The sequence below is a fragment of the Theropithecus gelada genome, chromosome 8 (assembly GCF_003255815.1).
Source record: "Theropithecus gelada isolate Dixy chromosome 8, Tgel_1.0, whole genome shotgun sequence".
NCBI classification, from domain to species: domain Eukaryota; kingdom Metazoa; phylum Chordata; class Mammalia; order Primates; family Cercopithecidae; genus Theropithecus; species Theropithecus gelada.
The window spans coordinates 135,772,956-135,791,658 of record NC_037676.1 but is presented as its reverse complement, the minus strand read 5'-3'; the positions used below and the strand labels follow the sequence as shown (position 1 = coordinate 135,791,658).

General features: G+C 50.7%; 1 protein-coding gene across 1 annotated transcript in view; it reads left to right on the top strand.

Moving 5' to 3' along the window:
- Positions 1–18,703, top strand: part of ST3GAL1 (ST3 beta-galactoside alpha-2,3-sialyltransferase 1) — a 116,366-nt gene that overhangs the window by 79,277 nt on the left and 18,386 nt on the right. Inside the window, exons 4-5 of the mRNA XM_025394447.1 lie at positions 15,148–15,470; positions 15,674–16,028. Of these exons, the coding sequence (XP_025250232.1) occupies positions 15,723–16,028 (306 nt within the window). The 5' untranslated portion in view covers positions 15,148–15,470; positions 15,674–15,722. The remainder of the gene's footprint in view (positions 1–15,147; positions 15,471–15,673; positions 16,029–18,703) is intronic.

Genomic DNA, 18,703 nt, shown 5'->3' with positions numbered 1-18,703 from the left:
CAAATTTAGCACTCCTCAATCCACACACATAAGAAGATTTGTGGATTTAAATTCTTTTTGTGAGGCTGTGAATATGAAAACATATTCGCCTCCTTCTCATGTGATCCTAATCCTGGTTAATCGTGTTTCTCTGGGGCACTTCTCCACACTGCCTACTCTGAGCCACTATTTGTGCTTCAGGGGAATCTTTTTATTTCCCCCAAGTTCCCCAGCAAAGGAACAAACAGGAGGCACCAAGGTGCAAAGAGGAAGATTTGGAAGCACATCGAAGGGTTCTCCCAACCTGCTGGCACTGCTGGGCTGTGGGGGAAATGGGCAGGCGTCGATGCAGAAAGGAGCAGGGAAACAGAGGCTCCAAAGGAAACAGGCTTCCCAAGTCACTGCCATGGAGACTGGGCCACTCTCTCAACTCCCACAGGGTGTCCCGTGCACCCCTCTCCAGTTCAGCCACCATGTGCCAGTTGCAGTCACTGCTGTCTGTTGCTCACAAGCCAGCCGGGCTCCCCCTTGCCTTCAGTCCCCAAGTCCGTGTTCCTCAGGACTTCCATGATCCAACTCCACCCACAGCAGCCACTCTGAAGGGCATCCTGTTTGCTGAAACATACCGATGTCTCCATCATCACCACCATGTGCTTTTTTGGGCACAGGCCTGGTTTACCCTCCCCTTCTGCCCTCCTCTGTCAGTGCTAAGCCTCCTGCCTCCATGGCCACCTGCCTTACACAGCCTTCCTTGTCCCTTTGGTTGTCATTCACCTGCCACTTGTGGATCGCTACGGCCCTTGGCGTCATGTCCTGGGAGGCACTGGTCCCTCACGAGCAGATTTCTATGTGTGAACTGCCCTGGGCTGGATCCTGGAGCCGGCCTAGTCTGTGGCTTCGCTATCTAGCAGTGAAGATACGCATGCCGCCAGCTATGTTCTTGCAGCATCGCAAGCATGCTTGGATAGCTGGGTGAGAGGTACAGAAGTGAAGCATGGAAGAGCAGGCTCAGGAATCAGCCCTCACCCCTTCCTACCCACATGACTTGGAGTAAGCTACTGATGCCCAAGGGCCTCATCATCCCCTTCTGTAAAATGGGATTATGGCGTCACCTCCCTCATAGGACCTGGAACTGTACTCTAGCTAGTCCCTAAAATACTGCGTAGTCTCTCAAAGCCCAACTTCCTTCTCTGCCCAAAGAACAAATGCCTGCCCAAAGAGCCCCTGGGGACTTTAGCCAGGCATCCGCACAAAAGAAATGTGTTAGCTACGGATGGGTCAGGCACGCACAGATAAGGTGGGGAGGCAGGAGATAGGGAGAAGGAGAGCGGACCAGAGGCCGCTAGATCGAGTTAGAGATATTCCATGGGCTTTTGTCTGCAGAATTATCAAACAATGAGGATTCTTTGATATTTAAGCCCGGCAGCAGTCGGAGAACAACAGGAGAGGACCCAGCAGATCAAACTCCCAGAGGGGCCTGGGAGTGGGCAGGGAGTGGGCAGTGGTCAAGCCACAGGCACTGATTGGAGCAGCGTTGGGTGGGCTAAGGGGACCTTGCCCTCTGGCTCTACTGGTGTTGACTACATTTCTGTGGGAGGGCCTGGTGCTGTCATCAGGGAGCCTAGGGGACAGGGTGCTTGGGGTGTCCCCCTGGTCGGACCTGGAATGTGTTGAGCTTGGCTGAGTGGTGCAATGGTTCCCCTGGTGCCATCCCTGCCAAAGACCCTATCAGTGTCATGAGCCTGATGATGAAATCTCCCCATGGGTGAGTGCCCCAGCAGCAGCTGGAGCAGAGTTTGGGCAGATTCTAGCGAGAGCAGCTACCCAAGGTGGAGGCGAGGCCAGAGCTCAGGGCATCCAGCTGACTCATGCGCTTCTTGCAAATCCTCTGAGGTGGCCAGCGCCTCAGAGGGGTCTCCGGGGTGGGGCTGGAGGCATGGCTTTCTGTAGAGCACAGCTCCTGGGGCACTCATTGCTTAGAGAACATTGTCAGCTGTGCCCCTTGGAGTTAGGTCTGTGGGGTCACCTGGACTGGTCACGGTGCTGGCAGGACACAGATGGTGCATTAAAAGTGGGCAGTGGAGGGGAGCTGAGTTGAAAGGTTATTCACAAAGTCATAGTGTGGTGTGGGAAACAGCAAATATGGTGCAATCCCTGGGACTGGAAATGGTGGGGCTGTTTCCAACCCTAGGGCTGAAGGGACAAGAGGACAGAGACTTACTGAAACCCCCAGGACACAGCTAATGTGTGGATGGGGCCATTCGACAGAAGCAAGAGACCACCAGCCCTTGGTTGTCCAACAGGGAGGGCACCAAGGCAGTCACTGCCTGTCCCCAGTCCCGTCTCTCCCTCTGGCCTTCCTCCAGGGCTTCATGTGGCTCCCAGAAGGTTGTCCAGACCTCATCGGGCCACCAGATCTTGCCTGGCCCACCCCTGCCTGCCAGCGCTGTTGCAGTCTTACAAATCCACTTGACTTTGTTTCTTTCAGTTCCTTGGACTCACCTACTGTCCCCACAGCCCTTCACACCTGTAGCTTCCCCTGCCTGGCAGGCTGTCACACTCACTGCCCAATCACCTGTCCACCCTGTGGACCCTCAGTCACTACCACTTCCCCCAGACACCCGCCTGTCCGTCCCATGCCCTCTGCTTTGTGGCACTGAAGGCTGCCAGTCAGGGCTCTCCAGGAGAGCAGAGCCTATCCCATATTTGTGTATGCATGTTAAGAGATTCAACTTTCGGAACTGGCTCAGGCAGCTGTGGAGGCTGCCAGGTTCAAAACCTGGTGGGCAAGCCAGAGGGCTGGAATCTCAGGCAGGACTTGATTTCTCTGTTACAATCTTGAGGCAGAATTTCTTCTTTTCCAGGGAACCTCAGTTTTTGCCCTTCAGGCCTTCAACTGACTGGATGAGGCCCACCTACATTCATCTCCTTTACTTAAAGTTAACTGATTGTGGAGCTTAACCACATCTGCATGCTACCTTCCCTGAAACACCTAGAGTGTCTGACCAAACTCCTGGACACCATGGCCTAGCCAAGCTGGCTCATTACATTTATTTATTTGCTTAGAGATAAGTCTCACTCCCCCAGGCTGGAGTATGATCATAGCTCATTGCAGCCTTGAATTCCCGGGCTCAAGTGATCCTCCTGCCTCAGGCTCCACATAGCTGGGATGACAGGTACAAGCCACATGCCTGCTGATAAATCTAACCATCACAGCTAGTCTTTTGTGTGATTCCTTAATAATCTCAGCCTCTGTCCTCCCCTGTGATGTTGTTTTCAGTGAGCAAGGATGAAAATCATTCTATTTTTCTCTCTCTTGTTTTTTTTTTTCAACCAAGTCTCGCTCTGTTGCCCAGGCTAGAATGCAGTGGCACAATCTCGGCTCACTGCAACCTTTGCCTCCCGGGTTCAAGCAATTCTTCTGCCTCAGCCTCCTGAGTAGCTGGGACTACAGGCATCCGCCACCACACCCAGCTAATTTTTTTTAGTTTTAGAGATGGAGTTTCACCATATTGACCAGGCTGGTCTCAAACTCCTCACCTCAAGGGATCCACACTCCTCAGCCTCCCAAAGTGCTGGGATTACAGGCATGAGCCACCGCACCTGGCCATTCTACTTTGTCTAACCATTGTTTTGTTCAGCACTTAACAGTAACTGCTAGACAGCTGGTGCCCAGTGAGTAACTGTCAAATGAAAGAATGAAAGCAAGAGAGAGAATCCACAAAGGGGCTTGGCAGTGTCCAGGTCAGAGATGTTGCCAAGACAAAGTGAGATGCTGTATGTCAAGTGTCTGCATGTAGTAGGTGTGAAACTCACACATGCCATTTCTTCTTCATTTTCAACCCCGCCAGCCACTATCCACACACACACATATGCAGTTCTGAATTTCTCAGAGGAATGATGATCCCGGGTAGGTGACATTTTCCTAATATTAATATTAATGTTGAATATTCTTTTGTGATGGTCGGGAATTGTTCTAAGCACCATATATATATATATATATATATATATATACATATATATATATATATATACATATATATACACACACCCCCCAATAGTATTGTTTCCAATGTGTGTTAAATATTCAAGATTATTAGTAACATGATTGTACGGCACGGTGGCTCACGCCTGTAATCCCAGCACTTTGGGAGGCAGAGGTGGACAGATCACAAGGTCAGGAGTTCGAGACCAGCCTGGCCAACATAGTGAAACCACGTCTCTGCTGAAAATACAAAAATGAGCCAGGCACAGTGGTGTACATCTGTACTTCCAGCTACGCGGGAGGGCGAGGCAGGAGAATCGCTTGAACCCGGGAGGCAGAGGTTATGGTGAGCCGAGATCACGCCACTGTACTCCAGTCTGGGTGACAGAACGAGACTCCATCTCAAAAAAAAAAAAAAAGAAAAAGAAAAAAGAAAGAAAGAAAGACAGGGACTCTCAGGACTAACCAATATTCATTAATTTGTTCAATTAGCCGAGTCTAGGTGAGCAGGGGCTGGGATCATTGTCGCATTTTACAGATGAAGAGCTGACTGGCCTTGGCTCCTGAGGTGGCCCCAGTCACGCTGTGCTCCATGGCTGCTGTCCCCAGGGGCTTGGGGTGGGTGTTCCCTCCTCTCCTGGGAGGCGCAGGCAGCCTCAGGGCAGCACAGTTGCTGACTGGCTTCATTTGAGACTGATTTTTTTAATCGATAGAAAGAGAGGAATGTCTACGCCAGTCCTGCCATTGACAGGGAGCTTGTCATCACCTGTTTACCTTGCAGTGGCCAGGGCCTGCTCTCAGGCCTCACCTTACTGTGGTCCTGTTTCTCTTGGATGATGTTCTCTGGAGGGAAATGGGTCTGGCTTCCCTCACGGCTGATCCTTCCTGACCCGGGGGAGGAGAGCGGCATCGAGTGGGTCCAGGCCTGGCTCGGCCATGAGAGCACAGCTGCCAGCTTCAGGGGATGACTCAGCGGGTGGAGCTGAGCTGCAAGGAGAAAACAAAACAAGGGAAAGGAAGGCTCACGCTTGCCCCTGCCAGGTCCTGAGCTGCGTCACACGCAAAGCCCGCCCAGTACTCGCACTGCCACCATGGAGTGGGGATAGGCTGGTCCCTCTTCCACAGCTCAGACACCAAGGAGGCCCAGGGCAGGGGCGGACCTCAGCCTGGCACCATCCACTTCATACCAGCAGGTGTGAAGTTGGGATTCTGCACTGGCCATAATCCTGACTTTACACCTACCGGCCGAGGGCCTTGGGTAGGTGGCTTGACCACTGCAGGCCTCTGTCCCAGCTCTGAAAGCTGGAGATAATACCCAGTACCCTCATCGGGAGCTTGTTGTGGGCCCAGCCAATGTGCACCGGTATTGTGCTTAGAACAGGGTGTAGAAAAGACAAAGGTGATGGTAGGTGTCCTCAGTGTTGACACATTACTGCTCTATGCAGTCACCTCAAGTAGGGATGGTTTCTAACCCCCGCTTTATAGATGAGGAACTTGAAGCTCAGCAGCCCATGTAACTTCCTGGGGGTCACCGCAAACAGACCTCGACCCCTTGTGGCAACAGCTAAACCAACTCCTGACCTTCTCTCCTCCCCAAAGCTCCACCCTCTCTCTCTTTTCAGTTGCATCCCATGACACCTCCTAAGATCCTGGCCCTGGGAATGGGAAGAACACCCACCCCAGGGCAGCTGGCCTGCAGAATACAGCAGGTTCTATCTAAGGAGTCAAGCGTGTCTTAGGACTTGGGCATCTGGTTTTCTTTAGCCCTGGTGCACTTTTCCCGTGTATCCTTGGAAAAGTCCCTTCCCATTTCTGAGCTCAGCTTCCACATCTGTGGAATGAAGTGAGGCAGCAGCTTGAAGCGTAAGGATTTGATTCAGGGATCCAAGTGCTTATAAAGTTCTGAGAAGGGCAGTGAGAATGGGGGCCCTCCAGGGTTTGGGCTGCAATGCTTCAGGTTGAGGCCCATAGGCCACGAAACTTCAGGAAGTCAGGACAGAATCTGCAGCTGCCCCACTGCCTGGAAGTGGAAGAAGGCAGGTTCTGGAGTCCAGATTCTGGGGCAGCCACACAGCAGCTTCTACCACTGCTGGAGGGAGGAAGGCTCTTGCCTCGCCCACCTGCCATCCCAACTATCACTGCTCAGATCTCAACCATTTCCAGAGCGCTGTGGACAGGGATGCTGGGAAATGTAGTTCCCAGGCTTCCAGCTCCTGCAGTCAGGGGAAGCACACAGCGGGTGGGAACAAGCCCTCACTCCTGTAGACAGTGGCCAGCATAGGAACCCCTGCTGCAACAAGAAACAGGGTGCCCTGAGAACCCTCAAATGCAGGCAGGATTGATGCAACTCTCAATAGGGTATTTGAGCCGTGTGGCTTGCAGATACCACTCTAGTTTCTAGCCTTATTCGTTGATGATAGCTACAAGTTTGCTGAGTTCTTAAATGTTTCTGAACAGTCTCCCATCACAATTCCCTGTGTGTAATACCCAGGGAGCAGGGAGGGTTAAGGATATCAGCAAAGAGAAGGCCTCATCACCCAGGGTCAGCGGTATCAGGCCAGGAGTACCCCTTAGCTGCAGGGGGATGGACAGGTGGCAGGAATCCTGGGGCAGGGATGGGCTTGCTAAAGCCCAGCAAGGCTTCTAACCAGGCGCCTCTAGCTCTGACTCACTTGGCCCAGGTTTCTTATTAGGCGGATTCTCTGAATGAGGGATTAAAGTGGAGGTCAGACACACCCCCTTGTAATAACACAGGGGCACAAGGGACTGCACTGGGAGAGTTCCATATGGAAGTTCCACACACTCAGCTTCCAGGGACTGCATCTTCTTCCTGGGGACCCGTGCTGAGCACAGAGTATGTAGGAAAGGAGGGAAGGAAGGAGGGAGGAAAGAAACGTTTAGACATTGATCCCAAAGATACAAAAGACCTGGTCCAAGTTGGCTCTGCCATCTGGTTGTTTTAACTCAATCCAGGCACCTGCCCTCTGTCAGCCTCAGTTTCCTTGTCTGCAAGTTGACAGTGAAGGTAACTCCCATGTATTGAGCATCTGTTAAATGTGAAGCATTTATGTACTTAATCCTCATGTGTCCCTTTGAAGAGATGTGATTTTCCCCCATCTTGCTGGTGCAGGCCCTGAGCCCGATGAGGTAGATGAAGTCCCTACCCAAGACCTCTCGGCTAGGAGGTCGGAGATTCAGGATTCAAACCCAGATCTGGCTGACCCCCCAATACCCGTATTCTGTTCACCACCCAGTGAGTGGGGCTGCTGAAAGGGTCAAATGGATGGCAGCTGTGACTGTTTTGGCAAACTATAAAAAACAATGCAAAACAAATGAGATGACCCCCAATTCAAGACTGGCAGTCGGAGGCTGTGAGGGTGGCCAGGCTTTCCTGCGGATGTGTAAATCGTGGATGCTTTAGAAGACAATGCATCTGCGTTTCCAAGCATGTGGGAAAAAAGACTGATTGGAGAGTGGAAAATTGGAGATATCAGAGCAACTTTGAGGAACCTTTTCCTCGGGAAGGTCAAAGCTGGTTGCAAACTCAGGTGGGCCTGACTCTGTACATAGGGCTCTGGGACAGCTGCCTCCTGACCTGAGGCATGGCTTTTGCAGAGTCCTCTGGGTCTGGGAGCCCCTGGGAACCCTGACCTTTCCCCTAGTATGTTAGGAGCTCCTTCCTGCCGGTCCTGGGAGGTCTTGGCCACAGGAGTAGAAAGCATGAAGATTTAGCTGTTCAGCACATCAAGGAATTCACACAAATAATGAATTCAGCGAGAATCATCATTTGTGTAATACCACTGGTTTGCATGATTTGATGCCTGATTTCATTTGGTTTTAAATAACCCTGCCAGTGGGACGGACTAAGGGTTCTGCTGGACTTTCTCCTTTTTGTTTACAAATGAGGACCTTGAAGCTTAGTGGGGAGAGACAGAATTGACCTTTGTGGTCATCTACGCTGTGGCAGGAACTGAGCTGGTCACTTTTGTGCAAGGCCTTTTATCTCACAGCAACCCTTCGTGTTAGCAGTTTTGTTTGTTTGTTTGAGACGAAGTCTTACTTTGTCAGCCAGGCTGGAGTGCAGTGGTGCGATCTGGGCTTACTACAACCTTCACTTCTCAGGTTCAAGTGATTGTCCTGCCTCAGCCTCCCAAGTAGCTGGGATTACAGGCACCCACCACACCCGGCTAATTTTTGTATTTTTAGTAGACACAGAGTTTCACCATGTTGGCCAGCCTGGTCTCGAACTCCTGACCTCAGGTGATCCACCCACCTCGGCCTCCCAAAGTGCTGGGATTACAGGCGTGAGCCACCATGCCTGGCCTGTGTGAGCATTTTTAATCCTATTTTGTAGATTCAGGAATTGAGGATCAGAGAGGGCAAGTGCCTTGCCCATGAACACACATCCAGGAATGGGAAGAGTCAGGATTTGAATGCAGGTCTGTCTGTGCCTTTGTTGTTGTTGTTTTTGTTGTTCAGACAACTGTTGGCCATGATCCACTAGGAAATTCTTCACAAAACAAGAATAAATGGGTTCCAAGCATCCAGTGACCAGGCCGGGGCCAGAGAGCAGTTCAGAAAGGAGTCATTCTTCTTACTGGAAGGTTTGAGGGCCTTTAAGTATCCAAGATTTACTGGTTAGGTCTTACTTGGTCCCACCCTGTGCCCATACATGAAGCCAGCCGGCCAGGATCCCAAAGCCCACGGGAGGATCTGTTTTTCAATAATGGCAAGTCCCCGGATGTGTTGCACTGGAAGTCATCCTCGCTGTCCGTGCAGAGCTGGCCTGGGAGCAGGATGTTCTGACATAAAGTGAAAGCAGATGCAGTGGGGCCCCTTGGGTGGGGCAAGGGGGTGGTGGCTGCCACGGCTGCAGTTGCAACTTTCCAGCCTGCAAATCTGCCTCTTCCTCCCACCATCTGTGCACTTGGCTGGTGTGAGGAGGTTTGCCTCAGCACCTCTGAGGCCTCTCTGGCCCCACCCTCTTCTCTGAATTTGCCAAGCCGCTGACACATACAGGCAACCAATCCAAGAACAGGAACATGGAAAGGCAAAGGAAAGATGCTGTACTTCTACTTTGGGCAATGGCAGAAGCTTGTACCAGATCTTTTCTCCCACTGAGAACTATAAAAGCTGGAAAAACTTGAAATCCAGCTCTTTGAAGGCATTAGAGAACAACTAAAGCAGCCAGGACTTGAGGTGTGAAGACCCCCAAGAGAAAGGAAATAAGTTGGGGGAAACCCAATATTCCCTGTTCCTTTCCTGCACAAGGTGTGCTGATTTTTGCAGAGGGTTCAGAGGACGAGCAAAGAGCAACAGTTCAGAGTGTTTGGCAGTCTCACAAGGTGGGGAAGCAAAACAGAGATAGGTAGGTAGGTAGAGGGAGTCAGTGAGTTCAGGACTACTAAGTCAACCAAAACCCAGGGAACCAAGAACCTAGAGCAAAAAGAACCACAAAGAAAAGAACGTGTGCTCTGTGCCTTTTAAAATTTTCCTTTCAAGGCATTTGCCAGCACTTAAGTTTCATGGGTCCAGAGTCTAAGAAACCAAGCAGAAAACAGCAGATGAAAAGCTGAAAAGGCTGGCCATGGTGGCTCATGCCTATAATCCCAGCACTTTGGGAGGCCAAGGTAGGTGGATCACCTGAGGTCGAGAGTTCAAGACCAGCCTGACCAACATGGAGAAACCTCGCCTCTACTAAAAATACAAAAATTAGCCAGGCACAGTGGCGTGTGCCCATAGTCCCAGCTACTTAGGAGGCTGAGGCAGGAGAATCACTTGAACCCAGGAGGTAGAGGTTATAGTGAGCCAAGATCACACCACTGCACTCCAGCCTGGGCAACAGAGTGAGACTCTATCTCAAAACCAAAAACACAGTAACAACAACAACAACAACAAAAATGGAAGGCTAAAAAGTTAAGCTAAGCTTATGGTGATCCCATATTACAGGGGAGACAGAAATTGGAGATAGGAGCCTGTAAGGAAGAGTCACCCTGATAAGCATCTCAGTTTACCTGTTGAGAATGGCTATGCCCCAGGGGTAAGAGTAAACCAGAAGTAGACCAGTCTTCATGAAAAGTGAAACACAGCCACAGTTAGAACAGAGTAATGTGCCCCTTCTGTACCTGCTGGTCAGGAGACAACCAGTCCTCTTTGAAGGAGGACAGCCTCATCCAGAGCCTCTACATTTTTGTCATATACAATACAAACAGCAACCAGGCCTGCCAAGGACAGAACCAAATAACCAAAGAAAGACAGAGCAACCGAGAAAATAGACAATAGAAATAGACCCATGTTATCCAAGTATCACAGGATATCCAATGTGGGCTTTAAGATGGCTGTGGTGAATAATTGCACAAAGATAGATGACAAGATGGAAAAATTCACCAGCAAAGTAGAACCTGTCAAAAAATTAGGTGGAAATTCCAGAACTAAAAGACACCACTGAAATGAAGAACTGAATACATAATTCAAATACAGTAGGCACAGCAAGAAGGGAAGGTAAACAAGGTAGTACCCAACATAAGAGGCTGGAGGGACGACAGTAAACCAAGTCCAAAGAAGTTATCAGAAAGGGAATGGGGGAGATAGGGCAGATAAGAGCAGGTATTGATGGAATTGAACGATGAGCCATGGCTACATAGAAAGCCACAGGAGAAGGCAGGAGTCTGGCTTTGCCACCATTTTGCTGTGTGACCTTGGATAAGTCACTTGCCTTCTCTCGGTTTCAGGGAGACAAGCCTAAGGGTTACCCACCTTTCCCGTAGGTAGGTGGCTTGGGGATTACATGGGGAAAGTTGTGGCCACTCTGCATTGAAAGTGTCAACTTTGCCAACAGCCTGCACAGTTCACTCAGGCATACCTGTTCTCTGGTGACCATAGTACCAGGGGCTGTGTGAAGGGCTGGGAGGGCATCCCAGCCTGTGATGGGTATTTACTACCATCTCGTTCAGCGGGTATTTACTACAGGTTCAAAACTCCATGCGGTTCATTCATCCGTGTTTGCAGGAGTTCCACACAATTCTCTCAGTCTCTGGTCATTGCCCCTCAACTCCCCATTGCCAGAGGAGTTTATTTTCATTAGGTACTCTCCGTATGGAAATTCTTACTTTCCAGTCCTCAAAAGTGTGCTGACATTTGTCAGTCTTGTGCTGGTGACCCCACTAAGCTCTGTTGTGTGCAGGTGCTTCATGCCTCCTCGTATTGAGCATGTGGCTGGGAAATGACTGCCATTTGGCAGAGGACAGGAAGCCAGCTTCCCTCCTTCCCCATCCTTCCCTGCTCCCTCTCTTCTTTCTCCTTGTTCTGGGAGGCCAGGCCTCCCTCACCACACACTTGGCATGCACAGATCTTTGGTCTGTGGCGTCTTGACCCAGGTTTCATTTCTGGGAGCCAGGGCTGGCATTCCCCCATGCCTGCGGGCTGCCCCACACTTGCTAGAGCACAGAGAAGACATGCAGTCCTGTTTCTTCCCTGCAGCCAGGGAAGGGGTGGGGCGGCGTTCTTGCTTTTCCATTGCAGTTTTATCTAGGGCTTTGGAAAGCACTAAATGATACCAGCTCGGAAGCCTCTGATGGTTATGGGGAGTACCCTGGCCTTGGAGGTGTGGCTGCAGGATGCCCCAGAGGAGAGGAGGCTGTCACAGTCCCACAGCCTGTGCAGCACAACCTTGCTCTCTGCCCTGCCTCTCATCCAACCCCTAGCAGCAGCCTAGAGCATTCATATCTCTCATGCAGAGGCAGGGCATTGTAGGAAACATGACCTCTCATCCATAGCCTTGTTTGATCAACACGGTTCAACAGTCATCTATTTCAGGGAACTCATCTCTGCCCTGGCATTAGGGGTGCAGAAACACTAAGGGCGAGGGTGCCCTAGGCCCTGTTCATTGTAAAGGCTAATGTAATAAGACCATGGCATTCCTCTGCTCAGCCCCACCAGCGGGTTTCCAGAGAAACCTGCTAACCCAGAGAAAACTTAGTCTTGACTGTGGCTTCTCTGGCCCAACGCACTCTCACCCCAGCTGCATGCCCAGATTCCCTTTCACCCCCCACCCACTCCTCTCCTCCAGCCTGTGTCTGATCCAGGCATACTGGCCTCCTTTGTTCCAAAGGATCTGGGGCCCTATTGATGCCTGGGAGGCCCCTACCTTAGATCCCTTTACGATGTACCCCAGCCACCTTGTCCAGGGCCTGGAGAATGCAAGGACCAGCAAATATGCAGTCGATGAATGAGATGAATGGACAACCTTGACGGGCTGGCAGCCCTGAGAAATTAGCAGAATTTGTGTTATCAATCCCTTTTTCCCATTGAAGGGATGGTTCGGAAGGGCTAGGTGACTTGTTCGTGGTCACACAGTGAGTAGAGTGGGACAGGCTGCTGAGAATGGAAATCTGACTCGGAGTCTGTGCTTTCTTTCTCAGATCTCCCTCTGGACTGTTGGCTGTTTTGTTTCCCTCCATTCATTTCTGGGTTCCTTCATGACCCAAGCCTCCACTGAGCATTGAGTGTGTGCACGGGTGACAGGGTCACTGCCATCGTGAGGCTGAGTTTCCATCCTCACGTTGCTCCCCGTCCAGGGAGGAGACATATGTGTGAAGAGTGCAGACAGAGTGCAGCCAGGACCCTGGGGAGCCAGGAGAGGCCCCTAACTCACTCCAGGAGTGGACAGGGCTTCCTCCAGGAGTCGGCACCAGCTGAGCCCTAGAGAATAAGTAAGAACCATGGGCCATGCAGGGTGGGGGTGGTTTTCTGGGCAGTGGGAACAGCCTGAGCGGGGGCACAGAGGTAGGAGCAACTGTGACCTGTGGGTCAGTCATGTTGCTTGACGTTACAAATAATCTCCTTTATCCCATGAAGGGGACGCATCCCCTCATGTATCTGAAAAGTCAAGATGAGGGTGGGGCTGCAGGTTGAGCAGGATCAAGGATTTAGCACCATTTGTTCAGGTTGTTCAGCTCTAGTCTCTTCTACACAAGCTAGCAAAATAGCCAGCAGGATGTTCCACATGTCAACAACAAGCCAACCAGAGCAAAAGAGTTTCTTCCCTCACTACAGAAGCTGGACTGGATGAATTAAGGCATATGCCCATCCCTGGATCAATTACTGGGGTAAGAGGTGGGAACCCTCTGCCAGTCAAGTGAATTGTGAGCCTACCTGTGATGGTGCAGAAGTTTTTCTTACTCAAATTACAGGACTGCTCCTTGATGGGGGCAGGTGGGGAGAGAATTGGATGGGACACCTGTGGACACCACTAGGTTATAAACAAAATCTAGATTCTCATGAAAAGTGAAAATTGGAGCAGGGGCCGGATAAAAATGACATTGCCAACTGAGCTGCAGAGCTCTGACCTTATCCTCCGTACGTTGGGCTTCTACTTCTGGAAGCTGTAGAGGGTTGCACCCTATGTATCTTGGACCCTGGATGTCTCCAGAAAGGCACTGTGGATTTAATATGGTTTTTTGAGGTGCCCCCCTTTCTACCAAAAGGTTATCAATCTCCTTTCAACTCTTTAATTTTCCTGGAAAAAAAAAAATACCCTGCTTATTGGCGATCTACACCTTGAGGATGGGGAGGAATTGATCAGATTCCTTCCATTCTTCAGCATTCCAAGCAAAGACCAAAGAGACCATGCTCCAGGGCAGAGGTGTAACCGCAGTTGTATCATACAGAAATCCCAGGGTGTCAGTGAGAGCCAGGGGGGTCTCTGATGGGCATTTGAGAGGTACCCGTTTACTTTCCTCAAAAGAATATTCCCCCCTTGCTCTATATCCCTCCAGCTGTAGTAATCTGAAGAACAATTAACAAGACAGGTGTCTGCTCCAGGGTAGAGCCCTCTAACCCCCTGTTCTTGGTCCCTTAAGAGGGGACCATAGTAACCCTAACCCTAACCCCTCCAGATGCAAGGAATCAGAGGACTGTGGATTTGGACTCAGATCCTGCTCCTTCCTTTCTTTAGGCAAGTCATCTAACCTCTTTGAGTCTCAGTTTCTTCTGAGACACTCTCCTTTGGGAGAGTCTCAGTTTCTTCTGAGAAACTCTGAGAGTTTCTTCAAGACAAAAAGGGAAACTAGTATCTAGCTGGCAGTATATTCCGAGGATTATCTGAAGAGATATGTATGCATGAGTATCTCATGCTCTCAGCTCTTAGTGGATCATCAAAGAATATTGATTCATTCATGTGCTGAAGAAGGAATTTTTTTTTTTTTGAGATGGAGTCTTGCACTGTTGCCCAGGCTGGAGTGCAGTGGTGCAATCTCGGCTCACTGCAAGCTCTGCCTCCCAGGTTCAAGGGATTCTCCTGCCTCAGCCTCCCAAGTAGCTGGGACTGCAGGTACTCGCCACCATGCCCGGATAATTTTTGCTTTTTTTTTTAGTAGGGATAGGGTTTCACCGTGTTAACCAGGATGGTCTCGATCTCCTGACCTCTGATCCGCCTGCCTCGGCCTCCCAGAGTGCTGGGATTACAGGCGTGAGCCACCGCGCCCGACTGAAGAAGGAAAATTAAAGTTCAGCAATGGCCTAATAGATACCAGAAGCCCAGCATACATCATATTATCTTATCTTCATAACCATTCTATAAGTAGGGGTGTTAATATCCCACTTTACAAAAGAAGAAACTGAGGGTCAGGAAGGTTGAATAACTTTCCCAAGGCTCCACAGATGGGAAATCAGAGCTTGAACTTGGACCGTCTAAAGCCCCTTCTATGGAAGTAAGGCCAGTTGGCAGAGCTTGAATGGCCCGGGTAAAAGGAACCCTGGGTCACTCTCTAAGCATACCATTGTTGTTGTGCTTGTTGCTGAAATCCAAAATCTGGAAGAGAATGAAGTAGAGAGAAAGCAAATAACATGTATTTAACAATCCCTGGGTATATTGTACCTACATGCGTCATGAGCTCTTTTACAAACGTTTGTTGAGTGTGTCCGTGTGCTAGGTTCTTGTTGTTGGAAGTATGGAGGGGACACTTTCTGCATCCCATAGTAACCTTGCAAAGAGATGATAACATCCATTGTATGCACGCACTGAGGCTCACAAAGGTAGATAAACCATCCGGAGCCACCTGCCAGGTTGGCATGACACCAGAAGGAAGACCACGGAATGCATCCTGGTGGAGATGTGGAGAGAAACATTTTTTATAGCAGGATCACAGAATCTCACCCTGTTTTCTTCCTCCTTTTCTTTGCAGATGACAGACAACCTTCTGTGCCTTCATCAAGCTGGTTGCCTACCCACCGTGTCTCTGGCGACAGCATGAGAAAGAAAAAGCCCTAATTAAGGATCATCAGAAACCACAGTTGGAGGAGGACAGCAGAGACAGCTTCCCTCCCCGCTATACCAAGACCCTTCCTTCGAGGTCCTTGCTCCTGAGGGACCCTGGACTGTCACAGCGATTAATGACCCCTTATCTTGTTTGGATGGGAAAGGAAATCACTGGTTAAAGCTTGATCAGGAGACATTATCAGCTCTTTAAGGATCGCAGAAGAATAGGCTACTTTATTTTCTGAAAAGGTAAATATATGCAAGCAAAGCCAACATGTCACGAATGGCCTTGGTCTACCACACAGCGGTGTCTGGGACACAGTGGGGGGTCATCCCCCAGCGGGAGTGAAGTCGACCTTAGCGGCCCTTGTGTCCTCCCTTGGAATTCCCGCCATCCCTTCTGATTGAGCCTCCACCTCTGGGATTTTTCTTCCATTTTTCTCCTCTCTTAGGAGGGAGTTCTGCTACCCATCGTGGGAGGCCGCCATCAGGGCTGCGAAGATGGTGACCCTGCGGAAGAGGACCCTGAAGGTGCTCACCTTCCTCGTGCTCTTCATCTTCCTCACCTCCTTCTTCCTGAACTACTCCCACACCATGGTGGCCACCACCTGGTTCCCCAAGCAGATGGTCCTGGAGCTCTCCGAGAACCTGAAGAGGCTGATCAAGCACAGGCCCTGCACCTGCACCCACTGCATCGGGCAGCGCAAGCTCTCGGTCTGGTTCGACGAGAGGTTCAACCAGACTGTGCAGCCGCTGCTGACCGCCCAGAATGCGCTCCTGGAGGACGACACCTACCGATGGTGGCTGGTGAGATGCTGCCTGAGAGTGGGGTCTGGGCTGAGAGTTGGGGTGTGGACTGAGAGTGGGGATCTGGATGAGGGTAGGGGGCCTGGGCTGAGAGTGGGTGTCTGGGCTGAGGGTAGGGGTCTGGTAATGAGAGTGAGGTGCTCCCAGAGTTAATGCTCAGTCCCCGTGTACACCTGGGGCCCTGCGAGGCAGTTAGTAGGATTCAGATTATTGTCCAACAGTATTTATTGAGGATCTATTATATCTAGGAGCAGGAAGCACGGCTTTAGTTTCCTGTGGCTGCCATAGAAAATTTCTGCATGCTTCATGGCTCAAAACACCAGAAGTGCATCCTCTCGCTGCTCTGGAGGCCAGAAATCTGAAATCAAATTATGGGCAGGCTTGGCTCTTCCTGAAGGCTCTGAGGGGGAAGCCGCCCCAGGCTCGCTCCTGGCTCCTGCCGGCTGCTGGCAGTGCTGAGTGTTCCTGGGCTCAGAGCTGCAACAGTCCAGCCTCTGCCTCCACTTCCATAGGGCCTTCCTCCCTGTGTCGCCTTATATCTCACATGTCCCTCTCCTTTTCCTATGAGGACACCTGTCATCAGGTTTAGGGCCCACCCTAATCCAGGATGATCTCATGCAGAGATCCTCAACAATTTCACCCGCAGAGGCCCTTTCTCCAAATGTCATGCTCACAGATTCCAGTGACTTGCACTTGAACATCTCTCTTTGGGAGCCACTATTTCACCCACTACAGCTATTGAAATGCAAAAAGAGAGAGAGATCCTTATTCTCATGGAATTTTATTCTGACTGGGAGGGGAAGATAGGAAATAAACAAGGTAGGCTCACATAGCAGTGCTTTGAAGAGAGAGCAAATGAGGTTTATCATAGAAACTTAGAGGGGGCTTCTGTCAATGGGGTCGCCAGGGAGGTCTCTGAGACAGCAGGACTCAAGTTGAGACCCACAGGCAGAGAAGGCAGCAGCTATGAGAAGAGCAGGACCATGCACTGCAGATGTCTGGGACAGCGGGTGCAGGAGCCCCAGGGTGGCCTCTGCTGGATGTGTTGGGGAGTGGAGGCTGGGGGACTGTGAATTTGCGAGGTGCAGTGAGACGAGGCCTGAGAGTCGGCAAGACCCGGGAGAGGACTCTGGGATTTCTTGTAAGTGCAACAGGAAGTCACTGTAGAATTTTTATCAGGGAGTTTCATGATCTGATCGTGTCATTTGAAAGGTCATTCCCATTGTTCAATGCAAAATAGATTGAAGAAGAGCAAGATATAGGTGTTCATGTCTTATTTATTGAGCATCTACTATATGCCAAGCATCACTACATGGAGATGGAAAAGGTAGAGTCCTTTCTTGGGTTGCAGGAGTGATGGGGAGAGAAGGGAAAACAGACACACTCAAGCCAGGGTGATAGGTGCTGCACAGGAAGTGGGCGCAGGAGCTGTGGTCTCCGTGTCCAACTCCCCTTGAAGCCTGGGGTTATCACAGACGGCTTCCCACAGGAGGTGATGGCCAGGCTCATCATGAAGGATTCAGAGAGGTTATCCAGGTAGATTCTGGAGGAAGGTCTATTTGAAATGAACAGAAAACATGCGTGAGACTGAGAAGGGTCGAAAGTCCTGGGCTGTGCTTCTGAAGACCTGGCTGAGTCCCGGTTTGCTGATCTGTGTTGAGCACCACTGTGTGCAGGTCCTGGGGTGGGCTCTGGGGAGGTGACAGAGAACCAGGCAGGTAGGGCCTTTTCCTTTCAGAGATCCAAGGCTCTAGGGAAGGAGGTGGTGAGCCAGGCATGGTAAGGATTAGGGTCTACTCTCAGCCTCGGCGCTATGGACTTGTGGGCCTGGATCAGCCTTAGCCACACGGGCTGCCCCGTGCATTGCAGGATGTTTAGCAGCATCCCTGGCCTCTACCTGCTAAATGCTAGGAGTGCCCCATCCCCAAGTTGTGATAGCCAGAAGTCTCCAGACATTGTCAGGTGTCCCAGGTGGGGTGTGTGTTGGAGGCGGGGGGGGCACATGCATGCACAAAATTGCCCTCCCTTGAGAACCAGCAGGGTTGGGAAAATGACACATTGATGGCAGAGGTGGCTTCACGTACATCCCATGTCCTCTCTGGATCTGATTCCCCCTGTAGCAGCGTTGCTGGGACCACATTAAGTCCAAACTTCCTCTTCAGAGCCTGGAGTCTGTGATACTCAGTGTCACCATGGGATTCTGTTTACAAAGGCCTTTGGGGACAAACAGGGTGCCACACAGCCTGGATATAAACCAAACAGGAAGGGACCTTACACATCGGCAGGTAAAGGAGAAACTTGGAGGCCTTTGTCCTCATTTTACAGATAAGGAAACAAACTCAGAAAAGTTAGGTGACTTTTGCAAAAGAGAACATCAAATCCAGCCTCTGGAAGTACCGTATTAAAAACTGTCATTAGAGAGCATCACCAAGACAGTATGGATCTTTCTTCTTGGGGAGGGCGGTTTCTAAAACTTAGGCTGATGTGGCCCAGGGGGGTTAAAAAGGCATAAGGGAAAAACATCAGCTTTTGGATATAACCTATGTGTCTTCAAAGAACACAGGCTATCATGTAGACTTAGGAACTGAGGCCTGGCATCAGGGTTCCTGGGTTTTGTCCCAGACTTTGTAGGTCCCATCAGGAGTGACTGTGAAGAAGCTCTTCATCTCACTGCG